The sequence below is a fragment of the Trachypithecus francoisi genome, unplaced genomic scaffold (assembly GCF_009764315.1).
Source record: "Trachypithecus francoisi isolate TF-2019V2 unplaced genomic scaffold, Tfra_2.0 Lachesis_group14, whole genome shotgun sequence".
In the NCBI taxonomy this organism is placed as follows: Eukaryota; Metazoa; Chordata; class Mammalia; order Primates; family Cercopithecidae; genus Trachypithecus; species Trachypithecus francoisi.
The window spans coordinates 24223903-24241871 of record NW_022681459.1 but is presented as its reverse complement, the minus strand read 5'-3'; the positions used below and the strand labels follow the sequence as shown (position 1 = coordinate 24241871).

The window sequence follows — 17969 nt, the reverse complement described above, 5'->3', positions numbered from 1 at the left end:
AAATTAAATACTAAAATAAAGAGCTTCTGACCCCATCAGTTATGGTGAACTAGACACTCTGGGGGAACGTACTATTGGGAGGAAAAAGGTAGATCCTAGATTTAAAAAAAAAAACAACACTTTTTGGATGATTTTGCTGAGACCATAGAAATAGGGGAACATCTGAAGCCACCCTCTCCATGCAAAAGCAACAAACCTTGAGCTAGAAATTAAACTTGGCTACAGTTTAGTGCTACAAGTGGTGGTACCAAGAGCAGTAGTAGGATCAGGACACTGAGCCCTGGGCTAGAAGCAAAACGTAGGAACTTAAAAGTGATGCCACCTAAACTTCCTAGCTCCCAGACAAAGCTGACAGAAATGCTTTCAGAAAGAAAGCATCCCCAAATTAGACTCTCAAGATTCCCACAAAGATGAAACAGAAGTTCGTAATCAATGATCACCAAACACATGACGTGACAGCTACACTGAGGGAGAGACAACAGAAAAAAAAAAAAAGCACTTAAGTTTAGACATCCCCTCCCCAAGGATATCAGACATTGGGAATGTCTGATATAGTCTACAGAACAGCTACAGGGCCACAGAAATCAGCATACAACATGAGAGCGTGAAGAACGACTGAGCATACCAAAAAAGAACCAAGCAGAGCTTTTAGAAATTAAAAATGTAATCATTAAAAGAAAAAAAAAGATGGGATGGGTTCTAACCCATCCCAAAAAGTTCCTAACAGAGGATATCCTAACAGAGGCACAGTTGAAGAGAAAATTGGTGAACTAAAATATATGCCTTATGAAATTACCTAGCACTGTAAATTCTGGTAAAGAGAAACAAAGAGATAAAAAATATGAAAGATAAAGAATAAGTGATCTGGAAACAGTTTAGTGTGTATATATATCCAGTTAAAGTTCCAGCAGGAGAGAAGAGATTAATGAGACATAATATTTAAAGAATACAGGGCTCAGAAACTTCTAGATCTCATGAAACACAAAATGCAGAATCATGAAACACATGCATCCAAAATAGGATAAATATAATCTCTATGTAGACTTAGAAGTGAAATGATGTAACACCAAAGACAGAAAATCCAACGTAACTAAAAAAAAAAGGATATTTTCTTCAAAGATGCATAAATAGGCTGGGCACAGTGGCTCACGCCTGTAATCCCAGCACTTCAGGAGGCTGAGGCGGGCAGATCATGAAGTCAAGAGATCAAGACCATCCTGGCCAACATGGTGAAACTCCATCTCTACTAAAAATACAAAAATTGGCCAGGCGTAGTGGCAGGCGCCGGTAGTCCCACTTACTCAGGAGTCTGAGGCAGGACAATCACTTGAACCTGGGAGGCGGAGGATGCAGTGAGCCGAGATCGTGCCCCTGCACTCCAGCCTGGCAACAGAGAAAGACTCCATCTCCAAAAAAAAAGAAAAAGGAAAAAGCATAAATAAAACTGGCAGCACACTTTGTATAAGCAACAGTAGACTAGTATTCCTATCCTACTGACAGAAAAGAAACACTAACCTACAACTGTACATCCATTATGATCTGTCAAGAACAAAGGTAAAATAAAAATACTTTTAGATTTTTTTAATATCTAAAACTGAGTCAACCACCAACCAAGACACTTGGAACTTACCAATTAAAAGACAGAGGTTGTCTGGTGAGATTAAAAGAAAAATCCAGTGCTATGTCTCTTATAAGAGACGCTTAAAATGTAAGGACACTTAAAAAAATCAAAGTAAAATGAAAGAAAAGAACATTCCAGGTAAATTAGCACCAAAAGAAAGATGGGATCAGACAAAAGGCCTCCAAGACAAAGAAGCAAACTTAGAGAAGATCACAATATAGTGAAGGTTCGAGCCACTAGGAAAATAATGTTAAGCTTGCACGTAACTAATAAAAGTCTCAAAATACAGAAGAACAAAAATTGTTAGAACTACAGGAAATCTGTTAGAAACTAGTAATGGTAGGATATTGCAACACATTTCCCTCAGTTAAGATACGATAAACCAAAATTAATAAGGATAAAGACTACCAGAACAACACAAATAACAAGTTTTACCTAATAGACACTTAACAATTATAGAATATATACTCTTCACAAGTATACACAGAACAGTTCTAATAATTCACTATGTACAAGGCCATAAAGCAAGGGCAAAAAAAAAAAAAGATATTAAAAAGATAAAACATTCTCTGGCAACACAATTAATAAATCAATAATTAAAGGAAAACAACTTAATACAGACACATTTGAAAATTTTTAAATGTCTAAGTAACTCATAAGTCAAAGAAAAAATCAAAATAGAAATTTTAAAAATACTTGATTTGAAAGTTAATGAAAACACTATAAATTAAACTGTTAGATAAAGCGAAAATGAACTTTGAGGAAGTTTATAGCCTTGCAATGCTTATACTAGGAAATAAGAATGTTGAAAATTAATGCTAAGTGTGTAATTTAAGTGAGAAAAATAGTTAAATAACAAACTGAAAGTAAAATGAAATAATAAAAGAGAAAAAAGATCAATGAAATAAAAAACAAATAACAGAACAAATTAGGCCAAAAGTTAATCCTTTGCCAAGATTTTAAAAATGGACAAACTTTTAGTAAGACTGATCAAGAAAGAGAAGTCAGACATAAATAACATTCAAAATGAGAAAAGGGGAACACATACACAAATAAAACAGAGATTAAAAACAGAGTTAATGCCATACCGTGAACAGTAGCTCACGCCTATAATCCTAGCACTTTGGGAGGCTGAGGTGGGCAGACCACTTGAGGTCAGGAGTTTGTGAGCAGCCTGGCCAACATGGTGAAACTCCGTCTCCACTAAAAATAGAAAAAAATCAGCCAGGCATGGTGGCGCACTCCTGTAATCCCAGCTACTCGGGAGGCTGAGGCAGGAGAATCTCTTGAACCCGGGAGGCGAAGGTTGCAATGAGATGGCACCATTGCACTACTCCAGCCTGGGCAACAGACAGACTCCACCTCAAAAAAAAAAAAAAAAAAAAAAAACCATAAACTTCATGTGAAGAACTTAAAACTTATGATAAAAGGACAAACTTCTAAAACTTACCAAAACTGACTAAAAGAAATAGAATACCTGAACAGTCCTATGACTATTCAACTAATTACTACTAAAACTCTATGAAGAAAACATTAGATCCAAATGACCTTATAGTTAAGTTCCACCAAGCTTTTAAGAAACAAATCACTCCAATCCAATCTCTCCCAGGGAACAGAAAAAGAGGAACTACTCTCTAACTCATGGTATAAAGTTAGTGTAACTTTAATACCAAAGTCAGATAAGACAGCCAATAAAGAAAAATGAGAGGTGATTCTAGTCACAAACAGACACAAAAATCTAAATAAAATATGAGCAAACTCAAAGTAGTAGTTCATAAAAATACAATCTATAAAGACCAATTTGGGTTTATGTCAAGAAAGAATATAAAAGAAAATGAAGTTTTAAATCTATAAAATGGAATTCATTACATTTAACAGATTAAAGGAGAAAAGACACAAGATATTCTCAGCAAGTGCAGAAAAGCAAGTGACAACTGCAAAGACTTCCCTAACTTAATCAAAGGTATCTACAAAAATTCACAGCAAATGTTATTCTCAGCGGATAAATATTCTCTTTAAAAATGAGAACAAGACCTCTATGCCCACTATAATCGCTTCTAATGAACAACCCTAATCACTTCCATAGAACATAAGTATAAAGTATGCCAGCACATTTAAGACCAAAAAAAAGAACAAATTAAAAGCAAAAATAACTAGAATTAAAGAACCAAAACTGTCACTATTTGCAAGTGATATAATTATCCACACAGAAAACCCAAAGGAATTTCAGAAAAAAAATTAGTAGTAAGTTTATCAAGTGGATGACTAAAGGGTCAATATTTTTAAAAATTCATTAAATTTCTATTTAACAATAAATAAGTTAAAATATTTACTAACAATAAATAAGTTAAAATAGAATCTTTAAGAATACCACCATTTATAATAGCAACAAAAACAATAACATCAGAATCAACATATAAAAAGTAGAAAATCTCTATGGAGAAAATCATAAAACTACACTAAAACCTTACATAAATAGAGATACATACCATATTCTTAGATAAAAAGGATCAAAATCTTAAAGACTTTGATTCTCCCCCAAACTGATTCAATTAATTCCAATTAATACCCAAAGGGTTATTCATGTCATGTAACAAGTTAATTATTAAGAACAAATGACCAAAAATAGGTGAGATTCAAGTCCTTCCCAGATACCAAGATTTCAAGTAAAACTATAGTATTAATGATTAAAACAGTGTGGTATGAACACAGAGAGAGACAAGGTGACCAGTGACACAAGAAAGGCAAGCCAAAAACAGACCCATGCAGGTAGTAACTAAACATGTAAAAGGATGGCACAGCAGATCACTGAACAGAGGGCCAATTCAATACATGGTACAGGGATAATTAGAACCACACAGGAAAAATGAATGTGGATCACTATCTCACAACACACACAAAAATCAATTCCAGATGAATTACGAACTTAATTGCGAAAGACATCATTTTAAAACCTCTAAAAAGAAATAGAGGAATGTCTTTATAAGCCCAGGGCAAGAAAGGTTCCAAGTAGATTATGATAAGATTAAGAACTTCTGTTCACCAAAATATACCATAAAGAGTAGAAGGACAGGCCACAAACCAGAACATATTTACAATGCACATAATCAATGTTACCAGTTTATCCATTTTAAAAGACAACTCATCAGAACAAAGGATAAAATATATGACTAGATATTTCATAAAAAGGAAACAAAGTTCATAAACATACAAAAGATGCTCAATCTCATTAATAACAAAAAAATGCAAATTAAAACCACAATGCATCATTTCATACCCATTCTATTGGCAAATATTAAGTCTGACAATAACAAGTGTGGGAGAGGTTGTAGATCAACTGTAACTCTTACACACTGTTGATCAAAGTATATAAACAGACAAAACTGCTGACCAAAGTACAAACTGATACCACCCCTTCAGAAAGCAATCTGACATTATTTTGTAAAGCTGATCATTCATACCCCTTGATCTAGCAATCCCATTTCTAGCAAACAGCTTACTATAGTGGTATGGCAGTATTTCTTTCTCTTTTCTTTTGCTTTTGCTGCTGAACAAATTAACATGGTGGTATTCCAACCCCTCCCCCCCCTTTTTTTTTGCTCACCAACCACTAAAAGTGCTTTTTAAAATTACATACCCTTTACCCATTAAGATGACATTTAAAAAATATCACCATAAGATTAAATAATTGCAAAGGGTGAATTTGAATTTCTAGAATATCACAGTAACATTTTACAGTAAAACTGGTATCTCATTCTTTTAAATGTATAATTATTACCAGCATATAGTTGGCCAAAAAATATACCCTGATAACATAAAAAATGAAACTTTATTGGAAATGTATCTCTTAAGGAAATGGATGGGGAAGTGCCAGGATTAAGAGGCTTTCCCTAACACTATAGTGATATTCTAAAGTATCATTTTGTAGGCCGGGCACGGTGGCTTAAGCCTGTAATCCCAGCACTTTGGGAGGCCAAGTTGGGTAGATCACCTGAGGTCAGGAGTTCAACACCTGCCTAGCTAACACGGTGAAATCCCGTCTCTACTAAAAATACAAAATTAGCTAGGTGTGGTGGTGTGCGCCTGTAATCCCAGCTACTCGGGAGGCTGAGGCAAGAGAATCACTTGAACTTGGGTGGCAGAGGTTGCAGTGAGCTGAGATCGTGCCATTAAACTCTAGCCTGGGCAAAAAGAGCAAAACTCCACTCAAAAAAAAAAAAAAATTATCCCATTGTTTTCCCCAAGGGAGTTTTCCTACTTAGGGCAGTGCCATAGTAAGATTCCACAAGAACCTGTGGTTTGCCTTTCTTATGTAAAGTGCAACGTTAGAAACATAAGGTGAGAAAGTAGCACTAGCAGGAAGCCTCAGGTATTACCAATTTTAGGAAAGTGTACCTATGGAATGTAATGATCTTGAAACTGATTCATTAACATTATTTGTACCCACACACTCCTTAGCAAATCTTCATTACTACTCTGGGGCTCATATACCCCGGTGTGAAAATTAGAGAAATTCTTACAACTGTGAACCAAAAAGTATGTACAAGCATCTTCATAACAGCAAAACCTAGAAACAACCAAAATACCCATCAACAGAAGAATGCACACACTGTGTTATATTCACACATGGAATATTACACAGCAGTGAAAATCAATGACTTACATCTATACCCAATATTAGTAACTCGGAAACATAACATCAAGTGAAATAAGCAAGTCCCAGAAAACTATACCCAATATGATTTTTTTCCACTCAAAAACAACAGAAACCATACAATACATTTTTTGAGGGATGTATACATATCTGATAAAATTATTTTTAAAAACAAGGCATAATATACACAATTTAGGATAGTAGTCACCTCTGGAAGTAAGCACATTCAATATTGGTCATTTTGATTATTGGATTGAGTGGTGAATTCATAGATGTTCATTTTATTGTTTTGCTATACAGCTTGCATATGTTTTACATATATTTTGAATTTATCAAATACTACAATAAAATGGAGAGGAAAGAAAAATTTTTTTAAACATTCATCGTATGAAAAAAATACTTTTAATTAAATCACCTCACCTGCCACTAAAGAGGTACATATTTAACATATCATGAAAATTCTATCTATACATCAACCATAGGAACTGACATGCATTAGGGATACAATAAATGTTCATTGGAATTACTCTTAAGAGAACCAAAGGAGAAAAAGACTAAGCCAATTAGCTGCAAGAGATAAATCCATAGGCTGACACAGGGCTACAAGAGAGGCCAAGGTGGCTACAAGCAAATTTAGCAGCAACCAAAAGTCGTAAGGAAGCTGGTCAGTAAAGAGACAGCAAAAATGTAAAGTCTAATAATATATAAAGTGTTAGCAGGGTTGTGAGGAAATGGTGTTCTCACTCAACACCAGTGACAGTGAAAATTGGTACAACCACTTCGAGAGCTTCTGTGATATTTGGTTAAGTTGAAGATGCACATAGCCTACAATCCAGCAAATCTACTACTTAGTTGTATTTCCTACAGAAAACTTCCAAATGTGTGCACAAGCAGACAAGTACAAAGATATTTATTGCAGGACTGTTTTTAAGAGTCAAAAACCGAAACAAGTTCAAAGTCTATCAACAGGGGAATGTATAAATAAATACGGTATATTCATACAATGCAATTCTATACCAGCAAGTAAAATGAATGAACCAAAGATATCACAGTTATTCAATTTGTTCATATTTCAACCTCAAAATATGATGCTGAGCAAAAAAAAAAAAAGCAAGTTGCAAAAAGGCATGTATATTTTAATACCATTAAAGTTTAAAAACAATAGAATATATTGTGTGTGGAGTCACCATGATCAAAGTATAAAATATGCAAAGTAAAGATATACACAAATCTCAACGCAGTGGCTATCTCTAGAAAAGGAGGTGAAGGAACTGAGAGCAATTTTATTTCTTTAAAAAAAAATCTGAAGTAAATTTGGCAAAATATTAAATAATCACGTCTGTAAAATCTGAATCACGGATTGGTTAGCTCCCCCCTCTGTATCTGATATTTGAAATATTCCAAAAAAAAATTTTAAAAAACGAAAATTAGACAATAAGAAAATCAGGCAGAACAAAGACACCAAAACGCAGCCCTTGCGCGCAGAGCATGAAACGTTCAGCAAACGGAGCAGTAGCTGGTTCTCTAATGGGTTTGAAGTTTCTTACCCTAGGTGTCCTTATAATATATCCCATTTTTCTTAGATTAAATCGCAAATTTCTTGCAACAAAAAAATGTCCTAACTAGAGTCGTAGTTATAAGGAAAAGGCTCCCTCCGGAGGAGTAAAATCTGTAAGATTTTTACCTTGTTTCCCTCGCCAGGATGTTGGGCAAAATGGAAAGAGATTTAGGTGAATGCCATAAAATATCCTATAAACCATTAAATATCATCACGAACGGCTAAGGACGGCATCGCCCAGCAGGCGTGTGCATACATTTTGAAAGGTCTCTGCAACCGAGGGGGTTTTGACGTCCAGGGCGCCTCTGCTTGAAAAGACACTGCGAACTGGTACCAGCCCAAATTCACCTGTCTCGGCTCCATTTTTTATCTTTGATCCCTCTATTCTGTGCCCTGAACAGGCTGGCTGAAGAGGCCACACTGGCAGCGTCAACACTGCGGAGCAACTGGCCAGACTCCATCCTGTCCACCCCCCTTCCCTTTAGAGTCTGTGGGGGAGGATGCTCAGAAAGAGGCGCGGGGGCGAGGGGAGAGGCGAGGTTACCCCCCTCCTGGGTCCGTTCCGTAGGGACAGGCCCTGGACTGGACTGCCAGTTCACACGAAAACAGGTGACAAGAGTCGTGAACACACGCACACACAGCAAGGGGTGTGCACGAACGTTCACGAACACGCACCAACGAAACCCGCACACAAGAGATACCCACTCGACAAAATTAAACCCGCACACATGAGATCACGCACTCGACAGGACCCATGCGCAGACTCTCTGGGAACACTCGGAGACACGCGAGGACGCACACTTGCGCGAGCAAGGCTCTAGGCGGGGGTCGCGAGTACAGGAGGCGCGGCCACGCGCGCTGGGGGACGCGCAGCCCACAGACATGGGCAGTGACACAAAGGGGGGGCCACCCGCGAGGCCGAAAGCGCCCCCGCAGCCGCCAGGGAGCGCGGACACCGACACAAAGGGGGCCACGAGGCGACACGCGAGCGCGGGCCCCTCCACCCAGAGGGGGGGTGTCAGCCACGCACCGGCCGAGGCACGGGCAGCGGGGGAATGCGCACAAAGGGACTACTCCCACCCTCGCACCGGCATCCCAGGGCTTCGCTCGCAAAAGGGCACCCGACTAAGCGGAGAAACCCACTAGGGCAGGCAATAGCGGCCACACCCCCTCATCGCGCGGGGCCCCGACCCATGCAGACACACAGCAGGCACCGCAGCGAGGGACGCGGGGCGACGCGCACACACCCACACTCACCACACACCCACGGAGGGGGTGTGGAATGCCCCGCTCCCCCGGCATCTCGGCTGCAGCGGGACAAGGTGACACATCCTGGAGCCCGGCCGCGCGCCGGGTGTGCACTCACCCGGGCCCGCCGCCCGCGAGCCTCGGCGCAGGCAGCAGCAGCCGCCGCCGCCACCTCCGGCCCTCCACGTCAGCCGACCGCGGGAGGGAGCGGGCGGCTGAGCTAAACGGAGGTGCATCACGTGGGCGGGCAGCGCGCCTGCGCAGTCGCACCCCACCGCCCCCTCCTTTGCCGTCGCGATTAGCGGGATCACGCGGGCCTCGGGCTCCCCAGCTCCCACCCAGGGAGGGTCGTCGTGCGCCTGCGCCAAGGTGGGGGTTGCCGTTGCGCCTAGGCCTTTCCCTCAGGTTTTCCTCTTTTCTCCCCCACTGCGGCTGCCTGGTCGGCGCTTGCGCAGAGAACTCAGCACTGAGGCGTCCAAGTGTCGAGAGGGGCCCGGGTGGGCGTATGAAGGACCCGAGGTCGAGGGCCGCCCCCCCATACCCTGCCTCGAATGAGAAATGTAAATCTCCACGAGTGGGCAGGGCCCGGGGCCTCGGCGCCGCGACCCAGTAGGCCCGCGTGCTGGTGGGCGCCGCGCGAGCCTTGTTCCCTGCCCCCCCTTCCACAGGGAGGCCATGCTCGCAGAGCTGGAGCGCGCCTCTGTCCCCCGGACCCCCTCTCGCTGCCCTATCCCCCGCCACCCCTTCTGTTGCGGGGCGCGCGCCAGCCTGGGTGCTTGTGTGTGCGCGCGAGGCGGGGGCGCGGGTTGCGGACCGGGGCGCGGGAGGCAATTCTGCGCGGCGGGGGCCGTGCCCGCGGCGGAGGGATGGGGCGGGAATGGACCAATGGTGCCTGAAAGCACCTCGCTGACGACTGATTGTGTTCCTTTTCCACAGATTGTCTAAAGCCCCAGGAAAAATGGTGGAAAATTCACCGTCGCCATTGCCAGAAAGAGCGATTTATGGCTTTGTTCTTTTCTTAAGCTCCCAGTTTGGCTTCAGTAAGTACTTTCCTGATGGATGGCCAGGGGCTTTTTCTGGCGTTCAGTGACAAGGGAAGAATCCATTGGTTAGACTGTGCACACATGAACTGTTGATTCTTTCTCCCTATGTCTCTTTTTAAGAAAATCTGAAGGGAACTCGTGTTTGTTGAGTGTTCTGTGTGCCAGCACTAGCCTAGGAGGTTTTAGTCTTTACAAATATTTATACAGCACCAGACGCAATGGCAAAGTGAATAGAGCCTGGTCCCTGCCCTTAAGGAGGTCGTGGTCTTGTGGAGGAGACAGATGAGTAAATCTACAGTTAGTGCTCAGTGTGACGAGTGTCAGGGGAGCACGGTGGAGAGACATTGAAACCAGACTGGAAAGTCAAGGCTTTTACAGAGGCCTTTCCCCCGGCACTGATGCTGATAAGAAAAGAGTAGGAGAGAGGGAAGACATGGAAAGGCCGTGAAAACCGAGGAGCTTGGTGTGGCACCAGTGTGCCCTGCGGGGATCTGGGGAACAAAAGAAGTAGCCCAGGGAAGTCAGGTTGAAAGGTGTGTCCTTTTCATCCTGGATCTCCCTTAATCCCCATAACATTCCGTTTTACAGATACGGAGACTGACGCTCACTGAGACACTAGTATGCCCAGTCACTCAGCAAGCCCCAAGTCTCTCCCCAAAAGGATTTGGGAATTTTGAGGCACACAAGAGGGAGAAAATTGAGTGCCCCCGATCCAACGTTCTGCAACTCTTTGGAAACTAGGAAAGTGGAGGAGTGGTAGTACTTCTGAACCCTAACTAAAATATATCAGCCTGCACCATCAGTACTGCTTGCAGATGAATATAATGGCCAGGCTGTTACAACTGAAAAGAAGTGAAGAAGTTACAACTGAGTTCAAATTCTGACTCCTCCACAGATTAGCCATGTGAGCTGGGACCCTCAGCAAATTTTTTGAACCTCAGGTTCCTTATCTGTAAAAGGTTAGTGATAATGATGGTTGTTAAATGCTTGTGACACATGAAACAGTTCTATGGGGTAGGTTCTGTTATTATTGTCCTTACTTTAAAGATGAGCATCCTGTGGTTTCAGTAACTTGCTCAAGATTGCAAAGCTACTAAATGATAGGCCTCTAAATTTGAACCCAAATACACTGACTGACTTCACTCTGCTGCCTCTTCTGACTGTTGTGAGGATTAACCAGGGTAATTTATGTAAAGCACGTAAAATAATGCCTAGGAACGGTTAAGGACTTAATAAGTGTTCGCTACTGATGTTATTGTTAGCACTAACTAACGTAGTTAGCACTAATTTATGAACTCCTGTTCGTAAATCCTTGTTCAAAGAGTGTATCAAGGATTAGAAGCTATATGAATAAATAAAAGCAATCACTTTAAGACTTAAATTCTGGCCAGCGCAGTGGCTCACTCCTGTAATCCCAGCACTTTGGGTGGCCGAGGCAGGCATATCATCTGAGGTCGGGAGTTTGAGACCAGCCTGACCAACATGGAAAAACCCCGTCTCTACTAAAAATACAAAATTAGCCGGGCATGGTGGCACATGCCTGTAATCCCATCTACTCGGGAGGCTGAGGCAGGAGAATCGCTTGAACCCGGGAGGCGGAGGTTGCGGTGATCGCACCATTGCACTCCAGCCTGGGCAACAAGAGCGAAACTCTGTCTCAAAAAAAAAAAAAAAAAAAATTAAATTCCATGATACCCACAACCAAAAAGTAATTCAAGTATTTGTTGGTGCTTACCATGTGCCAGGCACTGTTACAGGCTAGGAAGGACCAAAACAGCCAAAAATGCCCTGTTTTCATAGAGTTTTTATTCTAACGCTGGGGGGAGATAGTCAATGGACAAATTAAATAAGAAAAATGTATATAGTATCAGGTGATAAAGTACCATGGGGAGAAATTAAGCAAGGGGAAGGAGGATACAGAGTGGAAGGAGGGCCTTTTAATGTGCTTCTATGTCATTTATTTATTTATTTATTTTTTTTTTTTTTGAGACGGAGTCTCGCTCTGCGGCCTAGGCTGGAGGTGCAGTGGCGCGATCTCGGCTCCCTGCAAGCTCCGCCTCGCGGGTTCACACCATTCTCCTGTCTCAGCCTCCCGACTAACTGGGACTACAGGTGCCTGCCACCACGCCCGGCTAATTTTTTGTATTTTTTTTTAGTAGAGACGGGGTTTCACCATGTTAGCCAGGATGGTCTCGATCTCCTGACCTCGTGATCCACCTGCTTCAACCTCCCAAAGTGCTGGGCTTACAGGCGTGAGCCACCGTCATCTTTTATTAGTCATTCATGAACACTTATCACAATGTAGTGGAAATACCAATTTTCTCTATTCACCCCTAGATATTAAGTTTAGGGAGGGCAGAAGCCATCTCTTTTGGATTCAATATTGTGTCTCACACTCCTGACATACAGAATTCTGTAATACATATTTGTTAAGAAAAGAATGCATCATCACTGATGTAGTAGGTAGTTAAGATTTGTCTCTGCCGCTTACCTTGGGTAGGTGATGAATCCTTTCTAAGCTTCCATTTCCTCATCAGTTAAAATTGCGTACTTGCCTCAGAGGATTGTCGTAGAAGATTATCTTAAATAATGGATACAGAATGCTTGGAACTGTGCTTAACCCACAGTGAGTGCTCAGAACTTAGCCATTGTTGTTGTTATGGTGGAATAACAGTGAAGAGTGCTGCAGAGATTTGGGATTGAGGAAAATAACTTTGTACTCTGGGAGATAAGGCAGAAGCTCAACATGTGGTGGATGAGAACTAGGATAGGTAAATTTCCCTTTGAGCAACTAAATGTCTGTAATACTTCAACCTTGTGGGGATGAAGTATTGAACACTTACTGTACATAAAGGAAATTGCTAGGTAATAAGCATTACAACAATTGCTAGGCCGTGATTTGTGTCCTTGAATTGCTTAAAATATAGTGTGAAAGTTAAGATGTTAAAAAAATGACTAATACAGTAATTATAAGTATCATAAGAATTGTACAAACAAGGAGCTAGAAGAACTGAAAGGAGGAAAAAATCATTTCTAAGTGAATCAGGGACACTTCAAAAGAGCTTTCAGTTTTATCTGAATCTTAATAGATTTATAGATTAGATGTATGTCTTACTGACTTCTCTTCCTCTTTTTTTTCTTTTTTTTTCCTTTTCTTTTCTACAGTACTTTACCTCGTGTGGGCCTTTATTCCTGAATCTTGGCTAAACTCTTTAGGTTTAACCTATTGGCCTCAAAAGTAAGTTTAATATATTTCTTAAATGAGGATATAATTAATGCTATTTTAAGGAATCATATCCTTTCTTAAACCTATCCAAATCTTAAATATTTATTTTCCTAAAATTCATCAATAGCCATATAGAAATTGAAAGCTTTTTAAAGATCGCTATTGATACCTCTCTAATTAAAGATGGTAGCATGAACATGCATGTTTATCTCCATCCATTTCCTCCAAAAATCTTGTTAAAATGACCCTACAGGAAAAAAAAAAACGACTTAAGATATAAACCACAGAAACAATAGGATAGCAGAAAAGAGTTATCAACCACATTTTGGAAAGTGGATTGTGATAGGTGAGAAGTAACTGCCTTTGTTTCTGTGATTTTCACATTGCTGAAGTAGGGAAGCCAGCAAGAATATTTGTGCCTTAGAACTCCCGAATAGCTCAGACATTGGGGTACCAGGTAGCTCTTTAATTCTAGGTTGGACTGAAAACATGTTTAAAGGCTTCAGCCTTCAAATCTCCCTCTCTCATCCCTCAAAGCTGAGAGACCCGCCCTGCCCTCCCCTGCAGAAAACAGGAGTTTTACTCTCTGGCAAGGTTGAGTAAGAGTCTCTGGCTTTGGGGCTTCTTAGTCTGAGTGTGGGAATGAGGCGTCTTACTGAAAACAGGGAAGTAAGTGAAAATCTGCATGGCTTAATGAGAAGGTTTACCTCCTCCTACGTTTTCCTCTTGGGGCTTCCAGGCTTATAGACCCTACTCCTTACAGAAAAAGATAGATAGTTATTTCCTGAGGAAGCTGACCAGCCCAAGAGAAAGGATCTATAATTTCTGACATTTAGAGGACCCCAGTGAAGTGGCCAAGTCTCTTAGAGTGAGGCTCACCAGTTGACCATCCCTGCCCACATACACATAGTGCTCCAACTCACTTGTTAGCACTTCATTTTTAAATATGAATGGACTACTCTAAGTTACCAGACATTAAAATAAAGCCTCTAGCATGAAATGAAAAAGCAGAAAAGTAAAGGGAATTTGAAGGAAATAGAGATAATGCAGAAAACAGAAAAAAATTTTTAAATAACATAAAATTCTCAAAGAGGTAAGAAACAATTATAACTATGAAACAAGAAGAGAATGCTATGGAAAAGGAATGTTCAGGAAATTATTGTATTTGGAAATTGCAGACATGATAATCAAAATTAAAATTTTAATTGAAAGATTGGAAAATAAAGGTAATCTCTAGAAATTAGAACAAAAAATTGAAAATAGAAGAAAGTATAATGGTTAAAAATCTAACTATTAGAAGTTCCAGAAAGAGAAAATAATAGAGAATAAATCATAAAAAAAAAAAAAAAAAAGCCTAGCCAACATCTTAAGACCGCATTTCTACAAAAAAAATTAAAAATTAGCCAGGCGTGGTGTTGTGTGCCTATAGTCCCGCTACTTGCAGGGCTGAAGTGAGCTCAGGAGGTTGAGGCTAGTGAGCCGTGATTGTGCCATAGCACTCCAGCCTGGGTGACAGAGGGAAATGCTCTCTCAAAAAAAATAAATAAATAGCACTCCATGTACAGAATGATACTGAGAGGCATAATAGAGTCCTGTCAGAGAATTTGAGGCTCTGGTATTGGTGGACACGTGGAAAACCAAGTGAACGGACAAAAAGATGTAATTATTCCAGAAAAAACCCAAAATGTTGTACAAGAAAATATATAATAATAGTGCACTAAGATCCTCATTACAAACTTGTTTATATAGTTACAATTATTTCTAAAACCTGCTGCTATAATGAGAAATTGTGATGTAAGTATAGAAGAGGATAGGAGGAGGTTAATTCATCATCTCCATATTAGCAAGTCTAGAGAAAATGTCTGTAATGGAAAAAAATGAAGAAATAGTACTATGAGCATGTTTTGTAACAATGAGGAGGTAAGTACCAGAAGACAGCTCAAGTGCTCAAAGCATTTCTTTTTGGAGAGTGAGACCCCAAGGTTGGGATGGTGGGATAGAGAACTGCAGTTTTTCATTATAAGCCTTGTGGAACTATTTGTCTCTATGTACACGTATTACTTTATAAAATTTAAATTTAAAAAACGTGTTGGCTTTGTGACTGACTCTTGAGAATTACAACTTTTTTAAAGTGTCTATTATGTACTTTAATATTCTTTTTGGCAGATATTGGGCAGTTGCATTACCTGTCTACCTCCTTATTACTATAGTAATTGGCTACGTGCTCTTGTTTGGGATTAACATGATGAGTACCTCTCCACTCGACTCCATTCATACAATCACAGGTAACTTTATATAAAAGGAAAGTGCTGGGGCAATGAAAGAGTACAGTATTAGCACTTTTACCCAGAAAAGCAACAAAGAACAGGCTGTAAAACACACGGTGGTGGTGCATGCCTGTAATCCCAGCTACCTGGGAGGCTGAGGCAGGAGAATCACTTGAACCCAGGAGGCAGAGGTTGCAGTGAGCCAAGATCGTGCCACTGCACTCCAGCTTGGGCGACAAGAATGAAATGTCATCCTAAAAGAAAACACACATACACACACATTAGGACGGTAAAAAGAAGCTACTAGGAGAAATAAATACAAACTTATACAAAAGGAAATATTTGCATGGAGGAATTAAGTTCTGATGAATATGCACTAGCTATATTCATGGAGGAAATAAATTATAATGAATTATAACACTGGTTAGCAGGTGTATGTTCCCATAAAATGACAAGTATATACTATATGTGTCTATAATATGTTCCCATTAACTTTGCCTGAGAGAAATTTCTTTTATCCTGAACAGACACTGTTGATCAAGAGATAGCAAATAGTACATGCAGACGTTGTTCAGAAAAAGGACTTTGGGGGTGTATATCCTCTTCAGGATCATTGTGTACTCCTTATTCCAATTAAGTGGATAAAAGAGCCACAACACATTCGTCTGGTTTTATTTTTTTTTAAGTTCTTTCAAGTCTAAAGATGAAAATAAATCAGACTCCTGAGCTTGGTTAAATTCTAGAAAGTAAGGTATTTTTTAAGTTCCCTGGCATGATTTTTCAACTTTTCAAAACCTTTATTAGCCTCTACAATTTATTTCGAAAATCAATTCTATTATTTTTAAATGTCTGTCTAATATACTGCATTCCATGCATTCTTGACTGGAATTGGCAGCAAATAGATAATTTGTGCAAAGAGGGAAAATTGTTAAGTTTGCACGAATATTTATACCAAATGATTTAATAGTTTTGTGGTGTTTATTTAAATACATTTTCAAGGCCTGGATATAATTCTGTTCCCATGAGAAATGTGCAAATGAGACTTTAATCATCATTGTACGGTTGATTAAAATACTAATTTCTTTCCAAATTAGAGATGAAAAAAATACTTTACCAGTTATGTTTTTATTTTAATAGGGACATTTCTTCTAAAGAGAAGATTTAAGTAATCATTTAATTATGTTAAACACGATGTTTGTCACTATCCAAACATCGGCCTAGTAAACTATGTGGTGGGTCTCCATCAGACACAGAGACTGTAGAAGAAATTGCTTGGGTAAACAGAACTTTTTGGTCTTTTCTTACAGATAACTATGCTAAAAATCAACAGCAGAAGAAATACCAAGAGGAAGCCATTCCAGCATTAAGAGATATTTCTATTAGTGAAGTAAACCAGGTGTTCTTTCTTGCAGCCAAAGAACTTTACACCAAAAACTGAACTGTATGTAACCATACTAACACCAAGCACGTATTTATTTATAAGTTTTTGCCATTATAATTTTGGCCATAAATTAATTTGACCATCTCTCTTATTAATAGAGAAGTAAAAAATGTCAGTTGACCTTCTCTTAGATTATATTCAATGAATATTGTAAATGTTCTCAAGTATTAATTGTTAATGAACAGAATAAATCCAATATTGCATTACCATATAGCAGATTTTTAAAAAAAAAATCAGTGTCAGTATAATCAAGAAGTTCCTCCAGAGAGGCTTTTATATTGTAATTTGCAAAGGGCAATGGTGTCTTTCCTCCTGTTTATCCTGAGGGGCCCAGAATTCAAATCCTTATTTTTGGGGGATGGTACATTTAGAACTTGTGCCATCAGATTCTTGTCTAAGACACAAATATTTGTTGAGTACTCAGTGTGTACCAGGTATTTTTCTAGGCACTGGGGATGAAGTAATGGTAAGATTCTCTCTCAAAGAGCTTACATTTTTAGAGGCAGGGTGAGGTGACTAAGCAAATAAACAAGGAAATATAATTTGATGAGTGCTATGCAGAGAATTAAGATAATGTATTCTAGAATGCAAAGGGATGACTAGTTCACATTAGGTGGTCAAGGAAGGCCTCTCAGAGAGAGGCTGTTGGGATCTAAGTATAAAGCAGGTGAGGCAAAGACCATAAGGTGGGAAGGAGCTTGGTGTGTCCTAAGAACAGAGAGAAGACTGGCATTGTCCTTAGAGCATACCAAACAAGAGAATGTGGTCCCAGGTTAGCCTGGAGAGACCAGGCTCAGATTGTGAAGGGCTTTGTAGATCAGTGTAGGAAGTGTGGATTTAAGTGTAAGTGTGATGAGTTTGAGGCACTTTGGGATCAAGCTGTTGGGAGTCTTGAAGGAAAGGAGTGACAT

The 17969-nt window shown here is 39.9% G+C and overlaps 2 protein-coding genes across 9 annotated transcripts in view; one reads left to right on the top strand and one right to left on the bottom strand.

Moving 5' to 3' along the window:
* Window positions 1-9358, bottom strand: part of TTC3 (tetratricopeptide repeat domain 3) — a 120218-nt gene extending 110860 nt beyond the window's left edge. For 4 of the 6 annotated variants that reach the window (XM_033232443.1, XM_033232444.1, XM_033232446.1 and 1 more), the window contains exon 1: window positions 9091-9279. The gene's annotated coding sequence lies outside the window, so the exon portion shown is untranslated. Of the gene's footprint in view, window positions 1-9090 lie in introns of all 6 variants that reach the window. The other 2 variants (XM_033232445.1, XM_033232448.1) reach the window with 2 other exon arrangements.
* Window positions 9307-17271, top strand: PIGP (phosphatidylinositol glycan anchor biosynthesis class P). Of its 3 annotated transcripts, none has more exons than XM_033232453.1 (5): window positions 9307-9450; window positions 10018-10121; window positions 13290-13362; window positions 15517-15635; window positions 16925-17271. In XM_033232453.1, exons 2-5 carry the CDS (start codon window positions 10040-10042, stop codon window positions 17053-17055), a joined length of 405 nt encoding a protein of 134 aa, XP_033088344.1. In that variant the 5' UTR covers window positions 9307-9450; window positions 10018-10039; the 3' UTR covers window positions 17056-17271. The 3 variants fall into 3 exon arrangements, with proteins under 3 accessions (XP_033088344.1, XP_033088345.1, XP_033088346.1); XM_033232454.1 differs by having other exon boundaries at window positions 9446-9578; XM_033232455.1 differs by lacking the exon at window positions 9307-9450 and adding an exon at window positions 9457-9641.
* The last annotated feature ends 698 nt before the right edge of the window (window positions 17272-17969 follow it).